The 18,523-nt window shown below is 44.7% G+C and overlaps 1 protein-coding gene across 2 annotated transcripts in view; it reads left to right on the forward strand.

Moving 5' to 3' along the window:
* Positions 1-18,523, forward strand: part of LOC128888496 (MOXD1 homolog 2) — a 222,454-nt gene that overhangs the window by 96,064 nt on the left and 107,867 nt on the right. For both annotated transcript variants that reach the window (XM_054145390.1, XM_054145389.1), the window contains exon 2: positions 12,879-13,164. In XM_054145390.1, the coding sequence (XP_054001365.1) occupies positions 12,907-13,164 (258 nt within the window). In that variant the 5' untranslated portion in view covers positions 12,879-12,906. The remainder of the gene's footprint in view (positions 1-12,878; positions 13,165-18,523) is intronic.

Here is an 18,523-nt window from a genome sequence, read left to right on the forward strand (position 1 = left end):
TCGACCTCTCCTTTTCCGCCGCCTGCGATTCTCCGTTTCTCATCCTTCGTTCTTCCTTCGTTTCCAGCCGTCTCCGTCTCGATCACCGCGGCTCAGGAGCCTATCTTTCTTGCTCTGATCCTACGTGGTTAAGAGTTGGATTACCCTTATGGTGCTCCGCGGGCTAAATCACCTATTATGCATACGCCAGCACTTCTGCCAGCGAAGCGGTGTCGGATCCGAGCCGAGCTGAGGTTAGAGCGCACCGGAGAGTCGGGTTGCCGTGGCTCGAACGCGTTCCTCTCGTTCGCGGTAGCGGGGGCAGAATCCTCTGCCTATTACTCCCTCATTTGCCCCGAGTTCATAGAAATGTAATTAAATCCCCTGAGCGAACGCGAAACGACGCGACGACGCGAGCTACCGTCGTGCGCACTGACTCGTGGGAAAGTTCGGAAGCTTCCCTGGAGCTGGCCTGGCATAGGTGGGTCGGTTGGGGGTGGTGGTACTTTTGACAGGCAAGCGTTAATTAGCGCCAGCAGGATCGACGACCTCATCATTTTTTTTTTAAACGTAATTGGGCAAGCACCGCAATTAGTGCAGGCAAAGCGGCCGGGGAGAGAGTTTGCTCGCAGAAGAAATGCATCTACCTGGCGATCTTCCGGTTCCCTGGGACAAAGGACGTCCGCAGAGAAACGTCGTATCTCTGTTTCCAACTTTTCACATTTCGGTTGTATCTCTCTTCCTTTATTTTCCGGTTTCTTTTTCGAGCGTACCCGCGGTTGATACGCGCGGTTCGCCGGACAGAGGGAAATTAATTTCGCGTTTGCAAGACGACTGCGAACTTCGTGTATAGAATTAATGCAAGACACGGCGTCGAGTGCGCGACGTCCAGGAAAAACATCGGGGAAAATAAAAACGCCTCGCCGGTGGCCTGCACGCGGTTTCTGACGTTCCCTTACAGTTTCATTTTAAAATTAATTGCTACGAGCTCTTTTTCGGTTTGTCGCTACGCGGACGCGTGTTAGCGTTGGACATGTTTCCAAAATTAGATGGTACAGACATTATTTGATCTGCTAGCTTAAACTTCAATTGCACGGAATTACAGTAAGTCCCATAACTATTCGTACCTTCTATTTTTATTAAGGAAATTTCTCTAATTTAAATGAATGCTTCAAACTTATTTTGGGACTGACTGTATTTGAAAGACATTGGGAAATGGAGTATCCTAGGTTAAGGTTGTAGTTAATACACCCGTATTTCAAAAGTCTCTACTCAAGATCTTTGGAAGTCGTAAATAAAACCCTGCTGTGTTTTAATTATTAGTTGGTGTTCTACTCTCGTTGAACACCTGCCTCCTAGGTACTTTATTTTATCCCTGTTTTTCGCCCAACTGTTCCTCTTTATTCAGTCCTGTTCGAGGCTTGCAGCTGTAAGAAATATCTATTTGGAAAGGACGAAATTAAAGTTATCGTGGAAGCTAGTCTCGTTTCTTTATCAAACAACAAGTGCAAAGGGTTAATTCTTTCTAATCTAAAATGCTCTCTCGAAGACTTTGAGCGAGAAACAAGCGAAGAAAAAGAATGATCCACAGGAGAGGATGCTCGCATCGATACAATTGCGTTTCAATTTCTTCGCTTGACTTCCAAAGTCAGTCTCCTGTTGGCGCACCCACGCGCCGTTTCGTTGCATCTTCTTATCCGCCTCCCTCGAAAATCCTGTCTCCACCTCTTTCTTCGAGTTACTCCCGACTTCGAAAGTTTACCTTTTCGCGCGTCGAGCCCTTCTCGTCTTTCATTCCTCGTTCGAGTCGCGTTCCTCCGCGAAGAAGCCGACATAGCGATTCTTTGCCCGTTCGCTTGGATCTCGCAGGCGAGCCAACTTTACACTCGGTACATTATGAATACCACGATTTCGCGACGAAGTTATATGCTCCGGTCATTTTTAAAATGGAAAACTGCGGCGAAAGTGGGTCGCGCGGGCATAGAGCAACGCTCCTACTGCTAGATTCACCGATCCTGGAATCCTCTTATCGGCTTTCCAGCTTTCGAATACCTCTTCGCCGGGAGCAGAGAGCGTGGCATATTTTGTAGCTCTCCACCGTTACTTTCGGATGCTATATTATTAATTAGGACGCGCGCTGCGTTATCTTTTCGACGAGTTTAGCGTCGACGGTCCTCGGTAACCTTTTTACTAGCAGAGCTGGGTAAAATTTGGAGCTATAGCTTGTTTGTCGAACGGCATAATTAGCTTAAGCCTGGAAGACTTATGTTCCATTTTATACCTACATGTTGTACACTCGTAGTAAATATTTTCCCATAGTCATTCCTGGCTCATTATGCGACCATAATTAATGGGACCATTCCAAATCTTTAACCAAATCACCAACTTTCACCATTACTCTTTTCTGACCCTCCTGCTTCCAAACTCGTCTAGACTTTCCTTTAATTCTTTGACACGCGTGACTTCGTTAACATTTTAGCATATGCTTACGATACGTTTGCTTTTCTGTGATAGCTGAATAGAGCGCCAAGTGTCCTGAGGTACGTAAACAAAAGACTCGGGGAGAAAATGAGACTTGGCTTAGACCGATATAATTATGCTTTTAGACGGGCACGATATTATTTTAACTATTACCATGAAAAAATGGCGAGACTGCTAAGGAATATGGATTCAAAGTATCGCGTTCCGGAAGAACGGGTCGCGTAAGTGTAGAATAGTTTGGTGTCACGTGACAACACAAAGAGTCCTGCGGCAAACTCGTTTCTTTTATCGCGAACCTGTGATCTGCACACGCTCGTGGCGGCTTTCAACGCAGATAACGCGCATTGTGATCAGTAGAAATATTAGAATACTAAGCGCGGCCGGTGTTAATGCTGGAAGCTTGTATCAGGGTTCGTTAAAAAGGAAGAATTATTTGCCTTGCCGCAACGCGTTTAATAGTATGGACGGTAATCGCGGGAGGACATGTGACCGTGTCGAAAAACACGCGAGAGCAACCCAAGCAAAATGAAACGATACCGTGTCACGGATCCAGGAACGAATTTCAGGGAAACACGTCGTCCTTATCACTCGTGCGTGGCTATCGACAGATTTAAATTTGATACTCCAGACGTTTCTGTTTCTCCTGTCGTTGTTTAGCATCTGACAATTGCACATCCAAACGAAAGTGGAGGCCAGGTGCAACAACGAGTTATCGTCTGCCCATTGGTCGTGTCGTGTTAATTGCTACAGGTCACGTTACACGTAACGATTATTTTACTCCAGGGTACTACATTTCTCCCTAAAACGAGGTGGTAATGCTGAAAAGCGGGCGATCACAAGATCTCGGTTGGGTCGTAGATTCTTTTCAAGCGAAGATAAAAAATAACAGCTCATAGTTAATCCAGTACTTGCTTTCCCAGACCGTATCTTCCCCCGCGAACGCAACAATACACCCACGAATCGCAATTGCAACGATGCCGTATAATTCCTCGACGTTCCACGGCGCACAGAATAAGAACGACGGAGTTTTTCACATTAACTTGTTTATCCACGTTTGAATGGAGTCGCCAGGAGTTTAATTAGCATGCCGCAAAAATATCTTTGTCTCTCCCATTAACTGTCTGTTTTCTTTTTAGCCTTTGTATAGGCAGGACTCGGAAGACTCTACGTCATTACCACCGACCTCTTTTGTCCTTTCTGTCTCGATGAAGATGTATAATAGAACCGGGTCATGAATTTCAATGTTCTTCCGTTGTGTCTATTTTTTCTCCTGGAAATTGTCGCGAATTTCGTTGAATTTCTGATCGGTTGAATCCACGTGGAGCGATAAGACGATTTATGATAAGAAGAAATAGGCCTGTTTTACCAGTATCGAAAGTGTCGTATTGTAAGCCCACGGATGGATCATATTTTCCAGCAGTTGAGAGGATGTTTCCTGTCAGATCCACTCGAGACACTTCAGAATCAAGTCCTTATGTCAATCGACGGCCCACGACGAGCATAAGTTGAGGGTCTCGACCACCCTGAAAGCTCGTCTATATTCCTTCGGATGCTTTTCATTTCTTTCTTCCTGCGTTTCCCTTTCCTTGTCTTACCTCCATTTTTTCTAGAATCTTTTCCTTCAGCTTATCCGAATAACTGTTCCGTGACTAACGACCCTCGTTCCACAGGTCCATAAGTCACTCCGTTTGCTCCTTTTTGGAGTGGGAATTTCTTCCTAAAGGAATAAAAGTTCTAGATTTTTTACATTTTTTATTTCCCATTTTTAAACGTACTTCATAGATCTATTTTTCGAAATATCGCAACAGTGGGTCAATGTTCGAACTGGGTGGCGCGATGGAAGGAGTTTTGAAGGGGGTTGCAGTCTTCGCGCGACATCGAGCGATTTTACGGGGCGTTAATTAGCGCGCCACGCCGTTGGGCAGGTATATGATTTTTTTGTGAGAAAATAGTAAGACGGTCGGTGTCAGGTTGATGGATGGATGAGACCCGGCCACGGCTGTCTTCGCTACGGACGACATCGTGTCGGTTCGTTGACCCAGGGGTTCCGATTATAAAAGTTTCAGTATCGAAAACTTGATGCCCTCGACATCGACCGGTACCGCTCGCCTCCGCGCTGATTTAACTGCTTCCCGATAGCGCAGGAATTCGTCGGGGATTAAAAGTGAACGGGAGCGCAGCTTTGTAATATTCCACGTCACGCTTATCTCCTGTGTCATCCGCAGAAATTACATATCAGGCTCCTCTTTAGCGTACGGCGACAGAATTTTCTGATACAACGCTTCTCGTTTTTCTTTCGGCAAGTTCAACGAAGCTCGAATAACCGGCTATAAAAGCTGCCTCTGTCCTGGTTCGAGTGCATTGGTATGCGAAGTTTCGCGATTCATTGGCGGCCTTTCCAGTTTAATTTTCATTGCAACCGGATTCTCCAATTTGGGGATTGCATTAAATATTTTCCTCGTACTTTGTGTTTGTTACTTATGTAAGCATCTGTTTTTCTTTAGATTGAAATTTTTGTACTTGTCTCTAAAAATACGGAGCTTAAACTTATATGCATGTTCAAACTCAAGTCTTGTTGTTTAGAAGAGAATCATCTTAGAGTACTATAACGACAAAGAATGAAATAACAAGCTTTGTTTTCAATTACTTTATCGAAAGACGTTTCCATGACCAAAAATCACCCTCCTGATCGGGTTGGTTAGATAATTTCCCCCATTCCCTCTCTCCGATGGTCTGGAACTTGCGCATGGCTGCACAAATGAGCAGAATTCGATTCGAAGCCCGAAGCTAAGAGCTTTCCAGTCAGAAGTTACGAACTGGTACGTTCTTGCGCTATCTCCAGGATAGATTCGCCGCGGCTGATACGTAAATACGAGATTCCGCGCGAGTATGTCCCGCGCGCGCAGGCTTTTGTGCTGCGCCTTGGTGTCGCTTAAGAATGAACCTGGAGCTTTTGCACTCGGCAGTCGCCATACGCTTTGTGCTTTATTTATCCTGGGCCGAGCGCTGGCGGGCTCGACGGTTTCTGCACATTGACCGCTTTAGAAGTTGCAGTATCCTCGTGAAATCGCGCAAGACCGCCCTGTCGCGTCGCTAAAGCCACGACTGTGCGTCCGTCGACCCACATAAACTATCTGCGTAATTCTTCCCACCGAAAACAGACCCCAGAGGTGCAGCGCAAGGATAATACGAGACGCATCGAAATGTAGAATGTTACGAATGTCAGGAAAATATAATTAATTACCAAACAAGATAATACACTTTGCATCAGATACTACGGTATTATTGTTAGAGAATGGGATCCAATAAATTAGACGTTCATTGCACAAAGTGATTAAATCCACGAAACAAAAAGCTGAGAAATGCGATGAAACAGCCTCTGAAATAAATTATTTATAATTCAATGCCAACAAAATTTTATCGTTTAACGGTGTTAATCTTTATAATTCAGGAAAGTTATTATAAATATAAAAAGTTGACTGTCAGATCCAGTGAAAAGTCGAGTGCTTTGACCGTCAAATTTAAATTTTTCAAAAGGTAGTCAATCGATTCGTGCAGTGAACGACTCCAATAAGTCTTCAGGTTGCATTTACTTTCATAGTATTTTTATTATATACGCATATGAATTGGAATACCTTCTTAAAGGCCTTTCTGAAGCATTCATTTAAATTAGACAAATTTCTTCAATAAATATAGAGATTACGAATACTTGTGGGATCGACTGTACGTGCAGCACCGCTTTGAAGTTCGTCGAGACGAGTTTCATTTTCATAATCGTCGGTCGCTCGAGCCGAAGGAACGCAAACAGCGTCGGGGACGATTCCCTTTCGTTCATTCGGGGCGAAATTTTCTCATTTAACCGAGTCCCGCTGTAATTCTTCCGAACGAAAACTACCCCCTCGAAGTGCAGGGGAAAAAAATCAATCCGAGTACAACGAGATTTCATTTCGCGTGTACTCGAGACCACCCCCTCGTCACAAACAAATCCTCCGTCCACTCGTATCCCTGGAACGAGATCGCAACGAACGCGCTCTCGCGATTTCGATTTCGCCGCTTTGGCAAGCACTTGGCGATTTATTTAACTTTAAGAGGAGTTCAACAGCGAAGTGCTGCCAGGGTTGGTGGCGATGTGGGTCGAGGGGAGAGGCTGGAGAATAGCTGGTTTTGCGGCGCGCGAAAGGGTAGAATAGGCGGACGCGCGAGCGTGCATCGATGGGAAAAGGCCTCTCCGACGTTCGGGGGCGTCAATGTATTGGGGGTACGTTCCAGGTTGATGCCACCGGCGCTGGACGCAATTTGAGAGCAATCGACTGAACGACACGCCGCAAATCAAACCCGTCCGTGGTAGTCGTGTGTTAGCTAGGCTCACCTCCGCCGACTGCGTCACCCTCGAGCCCGCCAACCCCTCTCTTCGCCACCATTCTCCCGATCCCTCTCTATGTCACCTTTCACCCTGACTCCGTACCCATCCTCCTAGCCTCTCATCCCTACCATTTTCGTTTCGTGGATCTCCACTGTCCTCTCAATTTGAGTTGACGCTTCCTCCGTACGGTCGAGCGATTCGAGTTGCCGCGCGACAGCTGCTCCTGCCGATGCATCACCTCGCTTCCGGCGCGCATTACACCGCTGTTACTGTTAATTGAATCGATCGTTTTCGGATTGGCGGTTGCACCGTTATAGCGAGCCTCGAAAACACTCAAGGGTTATCGAGGGGCGAATTTCCTCTACTTCCCCCGATGTCTTTGAGCTGACAGTCATATGGTGGAATTTTATTACACTCTGGCAGCAAAAACGATCCAAGAGGAAGTAGCCTAATAGCCTGATAGCTGGAGAGTTCAGTAACCTTCGAATTTTATACAGCGATTCTTGGACATTTCCGCTACGTAATTCTTCCACTAATTATTAACCCTTTGAGTACCAAGGGGCGATTTATTTTCATTTTTTTTAGTAATAAAGGAAATCTAACACGTAAAAATTTCATTACGATCATTTGCTTAAAACTATTTGGTATTTCTCGGATATGGATGAAAATTTTCTTAGCCACTGAAAGTGTTAAATTAATATTCCTGTAATCCAACCCAAAAAACGCTTACCTTTCGAATTTATCTTCATCGAAGAAGTGACTGTGATCGACAATTTTACGTCTCACTATAGCACCGTAAAATCGACGAAAACACATCATTCACGCTCATTGGATGCATGAGCAATTCGCTGGCTGTGGGTGGCGAGGAGGATTGCGTCGAGGGGTGGACGGATGGGGGACACAGTCGATCGCGTACCGCAAATTCGGTGTATCGGACACGGGTCGGTTCGTGGCACCGATAACGATTGAACTTTCGACTGTTTGCGCTCATTTCGTGACAGGATCGTTAAGATCGAGGATCGACGCCTCTGAAACGTGATTTCGTTCGACTCCGTGGCGTGCTTTTGCCGGATGTTGGTGGAAATGTGCGGCAACGTATGCGCGGAACTCTTCCAATTACGCGTGCCTATCACGTGTTTTCCGATAAATTGATTTCGTAGGAAATGTTTGAATCTGACAAGGGAAGGACCGAGGGTGCACTCCTAACTTGTTGTTGAACGATGGAGCTTGTAGTCATTATGCTTTTATGGTCATGCGATCGATGGTTTAATGTTAGACAAGGTTATGTGTATATAACATTTCTATTTAAACGAGAAAATACTTTACTTCTCCCATTTTTAACTATCTCAATGCCAACAGAAATAATGGAAAATAGCGTGAAAGGATAAGGTACAGGATGTTTCACGCAATAAAAAGGAAAAGCACGAGTAAGAGAAAAAAAATATATCACAGGAGAAAAGTTCCACGGGGTTCGAACCTGCGCCAAAAGGTATTAGCACGGTAAGCAGGCACTTTACCAACTGCACAACGCTTCTACTTGGAAACTGTGCTTGTACTTCGGCACATGAAAGCCTACCGAAACTTTAACATTAAATTTCTCGTTAACTATTAACTGTATGCGCACAGTACCATAATCACCAGCCTGAGAATTTTAACCTCCATCAGCGCGCACCGTAACGAGGATAAAACGGCTGGGGTTTGATTTAGTATAGTGATCTACCTGAAGTTTCGCGTACTTCATCTCCGACCTGTTTCTGAAGTTTGATTGTTCTTGGATGTAGTTTGATTGTTTCCAAAGTTGTAGTGCTGAAACCAATATAATGAATTTACCAATAGAGGTCAAATTGTGATCTCCAATTACGCAATTTGTAAAGATGAAACGATAATGACAATTGTATAATTCTAAAGCTGGGGACGAATTGAAGTGGAGTGCTGCATGGTGTATTAAAAACTGTTGAAATTCGTAAAAGCTGCTGCACGCGTATGTAGGTATTAACGTAGGTTGTTCGCGGAGAAACGAATATTGAGTAAAATATTGTATTAAAAACGCAATGACTCCTACCTCTTTTTTTTCCACGGTCTCGATATCGGCGATGAATACGAAGCACGATACGAGTAATAAGGAAAAAATGAATTTTCCCGTCGAAAGCAGTTTTCGGACTGACAGATTGAAACTCGGTCAAGTGACGTTGTAATTTGCGCCGGTTATACACGAACCTCCGGAGCATAACCGTTTTTGACGCGGTACTGCGCGGAAACTTCGATTCCAAAGACCAGAAGCCTCAAATAAGGTCACACAAATAGTTGAAGTTCGACCAGCAATCAAACTACGCCTCGGAAACTGCACGGAGTTTCAAGCATACGTCAGCTAGTTTCCTGTACATGCAATTCTAAATAACCTCTTTTTTAATGGTCGATGATGCTCGAAACGTAAAGTTTGCGTTAACGACGTGGGTTCATTAATTGGAAATTTCGAAAGAAAAAACTATGGACATAAATTGATTTTTTATCTAACTGTGCCGTCATTTCGATACTCTTTCATTAAAAATAAATATCCACAAATGAATACGTGTACTCTACAAACACTATATATTTATGGAATATATGCAAATTTTTCGAACATGTAATTCGACTATAATTAATTTTAAATAATCACGACCATTTTAGGTTTGCAACGTGATATGATCCGTAAATATTAAAATGTTTTAGTATTAAATATCAGAATGTTTAATATTAACACATATCATTCGGTACGTGCTGTTTTAATATCGAGTTTCAGAGGGTTCTTTTATGGATTTAAATTTGTAAGCCTTTAGTATATTCAATTTATTCCTGGCTATTATATTTCAAATTATGAAATTGTATCATATTGGTAAATACTGTAATTTCTGAAAAAGGACAAATTTACAAAGATGCTTCTACATTTCCGCAGACTAGAACATCCCCTTTTAAGACATGTTAGGTACTCGCTAAAATAGCCCACATTGGTCGAGAAACCGGTCTAACGAAATGCTCGCGAATCGCAGGTGTGCGAAAAACATCGAGTCGCGCTCGCAGATTTGACCAATCGATGGTCCCTCTGTGAAGCGCTTAATTCTCTGCTTTCCCAGCCGCGCGAAACGAATAGTTCAATGGCCAGCAGCGCACCACTCGTCTGACACTTCGTAACTGCGTCCTCCCCTCGATTCGCATCACCCCGTTCAAGCGTCATACGATCGTTACTATTAATCGAATCGATTGCTTTCGAATTGACAGTTCTCTTAACAGCGTCCTGCTGATTTACCAAGCACATGTTTGCACGCCGTGCCAGGACAAAAGAGATTTCGGGACGGTCCTCCATCTGCTTTTTCATCCCTTCCAGTCCTGACAATCGAACCGTTTCCCCGCTCGAATAATCGCCGTTTCAAGGGCCGTCGAAGCGTTTCGCTTGCAGTCCCAGTCGTTGAATTTTGCATTTTTATTTGATTCGTTTGTTTAACACTTTTATGACATCGCAATGAAGCACTTTTTGAAATTCTTCTTCCCTTCTATAGTGCAAATTCACGCTGTACTAATTTCGCGACTCTTATCGATGATTCGCTCTATTCAATATGCACTAGTTATGCCACGACGAACTTTGCCAACAAGAGTTCGATAATCTAATCCGCAAAAATGATCTGCCCGGATGAATTTTTATCTCCGAAGCTATCAATCGTATCGAATTTTTATTTCTCTCGTTTTCATCGCGAACGACGAAGCTTCCTCGTAACAAGTATTCCATCAGGCCGAGCAGTCGTCCTGGCAACGAGAAAATTATAAACTTGAGTCAGTACGAGAAATCGATGCTCTAATGGAATTCTGTCCCCTTTGATCAGGCTTTCCAGCGTGTTATGATTTTTTTCCTCCGCTTTGCGTCCCATCGGCGTTTCCTTCGTTGTTTTTGTCGCATCCTCGTGACTCGCGTTGCGCAGCTTCGCACACGAGCGGGCGTGTGCACAGCGTTTTATTCCGCTGCCTGGCGCAAATTGACTCTTTCACTCATCCTCGAATTCCCGTCTTGCTTGATTGCCGCGAATATAAATTCAGGGGTCTTTTCTCGACCCGTGGCACGATCATTCTCTTGTTTCACCGTGGGATTTTTCCCTTTGTTCGCGCATCTATTCACCCGAGACGTTAATTACGTTATAGTCATCGACCCAAGCGTGATAACGTCGGGATACTCCTTTGAAACAAAGTGAAATTGATAGCGGTCAGATCGACGCGTTTTCACAAAGAACCGGACGGGGTGGTATCCGCGGTATCACTGTCGTCTCTGATAATCGGATCACCCCGTCAGGATCAGGAATTAGGGTCAACGTCAATCATGGTTAAGGACACCGAATATAACAGAGCAAATGATCGCTCCAGGCAGATTCGTTCCATTCGTGATCACCTCGTTTCCTCGAAATAAATTTACGATACGAGTAGATCCAAACCTCGATCACCTGTACCAGGTGGTCGTAAACGCAGCCTGGCGCGAAGAAATATCACCCTGAAGACGGACAACCGCGTACAGAGACGTCCGTAACGAATTCCATGATCAACGGCCTGGTTTCTCTTGATTAAAATTCTTCGGTGCGCCGGAGACAGCCTGAAGGTCCTAGTTTCATCTAGGGCTATCCTAATTACGGATCTGCCGGACCGTTTTGTCCCCCTCCCACCTACGATTGCGATCCTCGGAGTTCATGTAGGTCACGGAAGGAGCAGGGTTAGGTCTGGGTTAGGTCTGGAATTAAAATTAGTAATCGAGACGTCTCAAGGAACGTCTTACAACACCGCAAATGTATTTGTATAACTGGTATTGAATTGGAGCACCTTAATACTTCGATTAATAGTATATTTAGGTATCAAAGTCCGAAAATACCTTTAACAGGAAGATTTGATTTGGGAGAAAATTTGAAAGCAGAATATGTTACTCCATATACTATTCAAATTCCCTGTTTCTCATTGGAAATTGATAAGACCATTTCATCTCTGTTTCCAACGTGCATCGCTTCATTAGAGTGTTACATTTTTGATGAGACTAGATATTCCTCGCTTTCTGCCTTAATGAACCTTCGAGGGCTTCTGCTTCTGATCGATATCGATCGCGTTTAAAATAAGGTTGACAGGTTTAGCACCGACGGACGGCGAAATAAATCAGTTTGGGCGTATTTGTAGTTGCTGAAATCGGATTAACAGAGCCAGCTAGGAATTTTCGAACGGTGACTTAATTTTCGAGAGCGTGCAACCCGTCGCGTTGGCATCCTCTCTATCCCTATCTTGAGCGGCAAGTGGAGCGAGTACGGGGACGATAAAGAGGTTAATACGATTTTACGTGGGAAACGAGTGAATATACCGGGGCACGGGACGTACACGGGAGTGCCCTTAAGAGCGATAAAACGGGTCGCATGCGAAACAAGGAAGATCGGGCCAGGAACAACTGGTCGTGCACGGTAGCCCGTCGAGTCGTTTGCGCTTTAAAGGGGGCCAAGTGGCTTCGTCCGTGCATCGGCAGCGCGGTTAATGGCGAGCCACGGCTGTTAAAATATTGAAGGAAAATATTGCTCGGTCGTCTATGGCCGCGTAAAACTCCTAAATAGAAGCCTAACGACACGTCGCTAGCGTGGAAACTCGACTTACGGAGTCCGTGCTCGACTCTTATGGGACGCGATTGTCGATGAGCACCTCTCAAGTTTTACATTGTTACTTTCATGGATTTTGAAATTGTTTTTCTATGCGGAACGAGTCATTCCTTAATCCTAAAATGTTTGACCAATTCATTCCAATTTCTACATTATTTCTTTAATAGACATAGAGGAAATAGGGTACGAATATTTATGAGACTGACGGTAGTTTGAAAATGTAAAATTTATATAGTAGCAAAATAGAGCACCTCCATTGGACCCCAGGGTTGCCTATCCCTGTCGTAAAGGAGCCAAGCAGGAAAGGGATAGGTTAATTCAATTCCCACGTATTATTGTGAACATGCAGTGCCATTGTTTTGTCGCTACCATGTCAGCAAAACACTAATGACACCATAATTCTGTTGTTGCAGATGTTTTGAAGCGCCATCAACCGTAAAGATGAAGGCCGCAATCGCGTCGTGTCTCGTTCTCCTTCTCGTCAACGGCATCCTCTCCGTCGAGTGGAAACACAGCGCTGTCTTGAACAATAGATTCTTACTTCTTTGGACGCCCGGCGAGACGGATGTTACGTTCGAAATTCAAGCGAAGACTCTCGGCTACGTGAGTCTCGGTTTCACGAAGGATGACGGCCGCGGCAGTGTTGCAGCTGACATGGTCATCGGATGGGTCGACAACAACGGACAGCTCCATCTTCAGGTGAGTGTCCTTGGAAGCACGTTATTCTAGAAAAGCTCTTCTCTCTTTCTGCTCGCGTCGAATTTTCTCCAGTTCCTTGGAAATTCTTAACAATATAATAGAAAATAGTTCGAGTAACAGGGAAATATTTGTCTTTTAAAGAAAGCAGCGGAGCGTAATGCAAAACAGGAAACATTCTTTCAGCGAGATGTCAACTATGGAAAAAAGGCGTAATCATTGTCCCTGGTATCGAATACGCAGAATTAGAAACGATAGTTTCCAGCGTACGCGTTTCTATCACGATTACATTCATTTTCCGAACGTAGACATGAAATAATCACAACTAATTACTCTTACGCTACCGAACCGGTGCGTCGAATCGTGCGCAGATCGTTCGAAATACCGTGCCGCGTGGGGGAACGCGCATAATGATAGTCCTTTCGGGGATAAGTAATGGGTTTCTCGTTTCGATCGCTGCATCGGATAGTTATCAATCTTACCAACCGAAGCCAGCGGCCTGTCATTACGCGCAGCTCGTCATTTTGTACGACACTTTGTCGTTTTATTTTTCGCTGACGATTATCTTGGACAATTTTCAGTCACCGGGCATGATGTATTGCTCTTATCGAAACTGTATTTCGCAGTGCGAGATCGTACTCCTCCGTGAAAGGGATAATCTTTTTTCTTTTAACCTGAAAACGCGGTATAATAAAAAAGAAAGAGCCGTTCGAAGTGTCCCCATTCCGACGCGCCGATGTGGAACAGTACTTCTCAACCTTATTTGGCTTGGGTGACTCCTCCAGTTAAACGAGAATAGTTCCTTGTTTCATTTTAATAATTTGCCTAATTTACATTTTTACTCGTAACACGATGGCAACACCAACTTACCCTAAATGATGCATGTTTCTACAACAGGTGAAAACACCTGAGGTGAACACCTGTAAAATACTCATTTTGTTTATTAAAGGGGGGTTGATTTGTAATTGGGTCACCATTTAACATGTTGACTGCCACTCATTTTCCATATTCAGTTTATGGTAATGGTCTTAAAAATTACATCCTTACCAGTATCGATGCATGATTCTCCAAGTCGTCATAAAACCTCCCCCATGTTTATCAATAGAAATTCTTTCCTTTTTTATCATTTTTCCGACCTACTCCGAAGAGACAACCTCTAATATCTTTTTTACCTCCATTCTTAACCCTTGAGAAATACATCGTGGCCCCAGTGGGGGGCCCACGCGACCCCCGTTGAGAAGAGTCCCCGGCGATGAAAATCAGGCTCGCGTGTCTCCCGTTTCGTCGAAATGGGGCTCGTTTAAACGTATCTTCCGGATCCGTGGAAGTCAGTCGTTTGATATCATGGCCTGGACAGAGAGACGTCGCGAGGTGGAAACGGCAGAAATCGTTTCGAACCGGTTTAATTTCGCTAGAGGAGGCACAAAAGCGTACGTGCATAGAATATACGTTTTGTAGGACGGTCGCGCGGCTTATTTTCGGGCACTGTTAAATTTAAAACGTCGCTGCGCAGCCGCATCTGATGACGCAAACTCTTCATGAGAACCGGACTCAAAAGGATTACGGCGGTATCCTCCCTTTCATCGGCGTTGCTCGGCTGTTGTCACTTTACCCGGTTCCTCATAACATCGGGGCCCAGCCGAGGGAGATGGATGCGTCGTTTCTCTCTTTTTTATCTCTTGCGTGGCTTTCCCGTGACGCGAATGGGACGAGCGACGGAGCAGCAACGTCACCACCTCCCACGCCCTTTCTCGTTTGCACATTTGTCGTTGCATATTTCTTTTGCAACACCTCCCTCGCTGGCCGCGTTGTGCGTCGTTTCATCATTGGCTGCGGCACAGGGGGCTACTTCGCGCAGAATTTCCCAGCGACGACAAATTCGCTCGGCATCACGCTGCGTCACTGTCAACTCCGCGACAGATGTTCTTCCTTTTCTGATTACCTTGCACGATTAACGACAGCAATTTTGCCTCGCTAAACCCTTCACCAGCGTGGACTGGCCATAATTTCTCTCCATCCGTGAGCCTCTCTTCGGGCAACGTTCGCTTTAATCGAAATAATATCCCTCTTCCTGCAGATAGATTCGAAGGTTGCGTCCCGGCTACCTTGACCGATCGTTAATAGCCCCGCAAATCGCTTGGTCTAGTAGATCCCCGATGAGATCGCGCCGAATAACGAACCTCCAGCGATGGGAAGACGGAATGTGTGTTTGGTTGAGGTTAATCGAGGGCTTCTTAAGCGATTAATGGTAATAACAGAAATTATTTATACACGGGGTACGTGATACGCTTGCATCTTTCGTGGCGCTTGCTTTCGAGTTGAAAGTTCTCTTTGTGAATTATTATGGCAGTCTTCGGCGGAGCGTTTAATCGCGTAATTGACGAACGCTCTGTAAAAATTACGTGTAATTACGGTTGGTTAAGTACGCAAGAGTTGAAGACAGAAAAATAAGAAGGCAGGTATATTTTATTTGCAGCTGTTGTTCCACAGTAGAGCATTTAGAGAGTAGTTGAGGGTTGAAAAACGTGGCCCTGTTGGGAGAGCTGGTCAGAATTCTCGCTCTTCCAAAGAATCATCCTCTGGCCAGTGTTAAACTTAGCCTTCTTCCTAACACACTACCACTAAAGCAAGTATAAGGAAACGCAGTTCACATGCGGAGTCGGGAACCATTTCTCTTACCTCATGGTACTCCTGGGGACCATTCTTTTCAACTCCCAACAGTACTTACTTGTTTATGCGGAGGTAGAACTGTGAAACAGCCAAACGGTGGAGATAACCCCGCAGGAGCCTTCAGCGGACAGGTAATTTTGCTCCAAAAATAATTGTTCATCATTTTTAAAACTCTTTAAAAACAAAACCTAAGGATCACGGTAGTGTTACATTCTCGATGGTTATAGATCTAGATGGTTTCCTCGTGAAGAAATGTCCACCCCACAATCATTCAAATGCAACAAATGGTTTCCAGATCAGACATTTCTTTCGCGCATTTCCCAAGCACCCGTTTACGATTCTCAGCGCGCAGCTAAGGGCGAAAATAAAATCCTGATGGTTGAAATTCGACGGACATCCGTTGATGTTGGATCTCGCGAACAGGCTGCTTATTGCTGCCGGACGTATGATCCGTGAAGCATTGACGTTGCGGGGGTCTCGAGCGTTTCTTCTAAAATGGAAAGGAGCCGTAACAGTGGAGGGACGCAATATAGGAAAGCAATCTTCTCCGACGACCAGCGCCGGGGTTAGCTCGCGTCGGAGTGGTAGGTCGGTGGTTAGGTACATATCTACCGAGGTAGATAGGTAGTCGGGCTGCAGATCGCGTCCGTCTCGCGTGTCCGCAATTTTTCCGGTAGAATCGTTGCCCGCTCGTTCCATAATGCATGCCGTGGCGCGCAATGCTTCTACGCGATGCAGCCGTCGCCGGACGTTCTCATACAGAGAACGACGCTGGGAGAGGACGAAAGAGGGAACAGCTCGCGGAAGGGACTGACCGAGACGAAGGGATAGGAAGTGGCAGTGAGGAAAGAGAGAAGGCCAGCCAGTTGACGGCCAATGGGAGCGAGAAGGTTTTTCGTTATGATCGTAATCTTAGAACCAGAACAGCCGCGGGCATCCAGACCAGCCCTGGACGACCGACCCCGGGACTCCTAGCGCTCGATTTCTTGTCCTCATAGATGCCTGTTCTCCACCCGCCCGCTTCCCCGACCTGCCCATCTGCTGCCCACGTTCCAATCCAACGGTCCGATTCCTTTATACGCGCGGGTTAACTTTTCCCCTCTGTCCAAGGAGGTCCTTTCGACGCGGCCGAACAAACTTTCGTGTTGTATGGCGACAATGGTCGAAACGGAGCTGCCGTTCAAATCGAACGACGTTGTTCTTTAAATCTCCATGGCCGTGGTGTGTGTATTCTGTTCGTTCCTGAACGTAGATGGTGGGAAGATAGTGGAGGTATTAAAGACGCAGTGAATTTTGTCTTTATTGGATATGCTGTGTCGGTTGTGAGACTTAAGATGACTTCCTAAGGGGACAGTTTATTTGACCTCGTCTGTAGTCTGCAGCTCTGCTCTTAAATTATAGCAGAAGTTTTACATTGTTGACACATTGTTAACCGGTCACGAGTAAACTCGTGTTTGTACTTGCATTATCTATTTAAATGTATGAAACCTAGGGCGATATAGAATATTGCAAAAGGTTTGCTCGTCGTGTTTAGTCCTGTCTGCTTTTGATTTTTTTTTTAACAATAGACCATGTTTCCGTGTCTTCTGTATCTGATTTTACAATTTTTAGTTAAAACAATTAAATCGTACCTAATTGTTTACGGGGAGTACGTTTCAAAGATTTGTCATCGTTATTGTTTGCCAGGTGAATGGAGATACGAAAGAAGAATACGTTCGATAAGACGAATCGAAGTTGATTAAAGATGTACACCTGATACATTCGTCGAGTCCCCGGCTCTTGTGTGCTCAACCACTTCCGTCCCCGTCTCTTCAGGCAGCTGAATCCAATTTTCCTGGTCTAATTCTTTTATTCGCTTCGTTTAACTTCTCCGTACCGCTCGGCACGTCGTTTCATGGCGAGATCCGTGGCTCGGTGTCTGTTTGAGGTCGTTTCTACCTGGAATACTTTTTTGAACGATCGACCGCGATGCGAGACGACTGGAAGATTTGCACTTTTAGTCTACTATCGGTTTAATATTTTTGGAAACAGAGTGTCGCGTTTAATCTCTTCCATTTTTAATAATTGATGTAATCGTCAAGTAATTTATCGACTTTGTGCTATCGCAGTCGTTGCATTATTCGTTTATCCTCGAGGAGAATAGTATTACTCCAGACCAATAAACGTCTATCCATCTGCCTACTCCATAATGCTCTTGTCTATAGACGGAAGCATTCAATCCTTTGTGACGACATATATTTGTTGACCTAGTCTCTTTTCAGTGCGTACAAAATTTCATGTTTAATCTCGGAAGATAATATACAAAAGGCTGGATGTCGGATACCCCACTTTCTCAGAAATTGCTTCACGTACTCCTTCTTCTCCTCTCGACAATTTACGTCGTGCGAGATCCTCTCGCGATGATATTTCCAAAGTGTACACAAATCTGAAACCGTCGTTCGTCAAAGTAAATCAGCAGGAAACCGAGGACGATGCAGTTCCGTAGCTCTTATGCGCTTAACCAGAAATGTCTTCGTCTATGCGAGAAAAAGTCTCCAAACGTTTTTACTTGCAATTCTTTGTTTTTCCCTTTAAAAAAAGAAAACAGTATCTATCTTTAGGTAGCTATTAGCACGGAGTGGTATGTGAAATTTGATCATCGTTACGTATAATACTTTATTAATTGTTTTAGAGTAAAAAAAAATTTTATCAG

The sequence above is a fragment of the Hylaeus anthracinus genome, unplaced genomic scaffold (assembly GCF_026225885.1).
Source record: "Hylaeus anthracinus isolate JK02 unplaced genomic scaffold, UHH_iyHylAnth1.0_haploid 11994, whole genome shotgun sequence".
Lineage (NCBI taxonomy): Eukaryota > Metazoa > Arthropoda > Insecta > Hymenoptera > Colletidae > Hylaeus > Hylaeus anthracinus.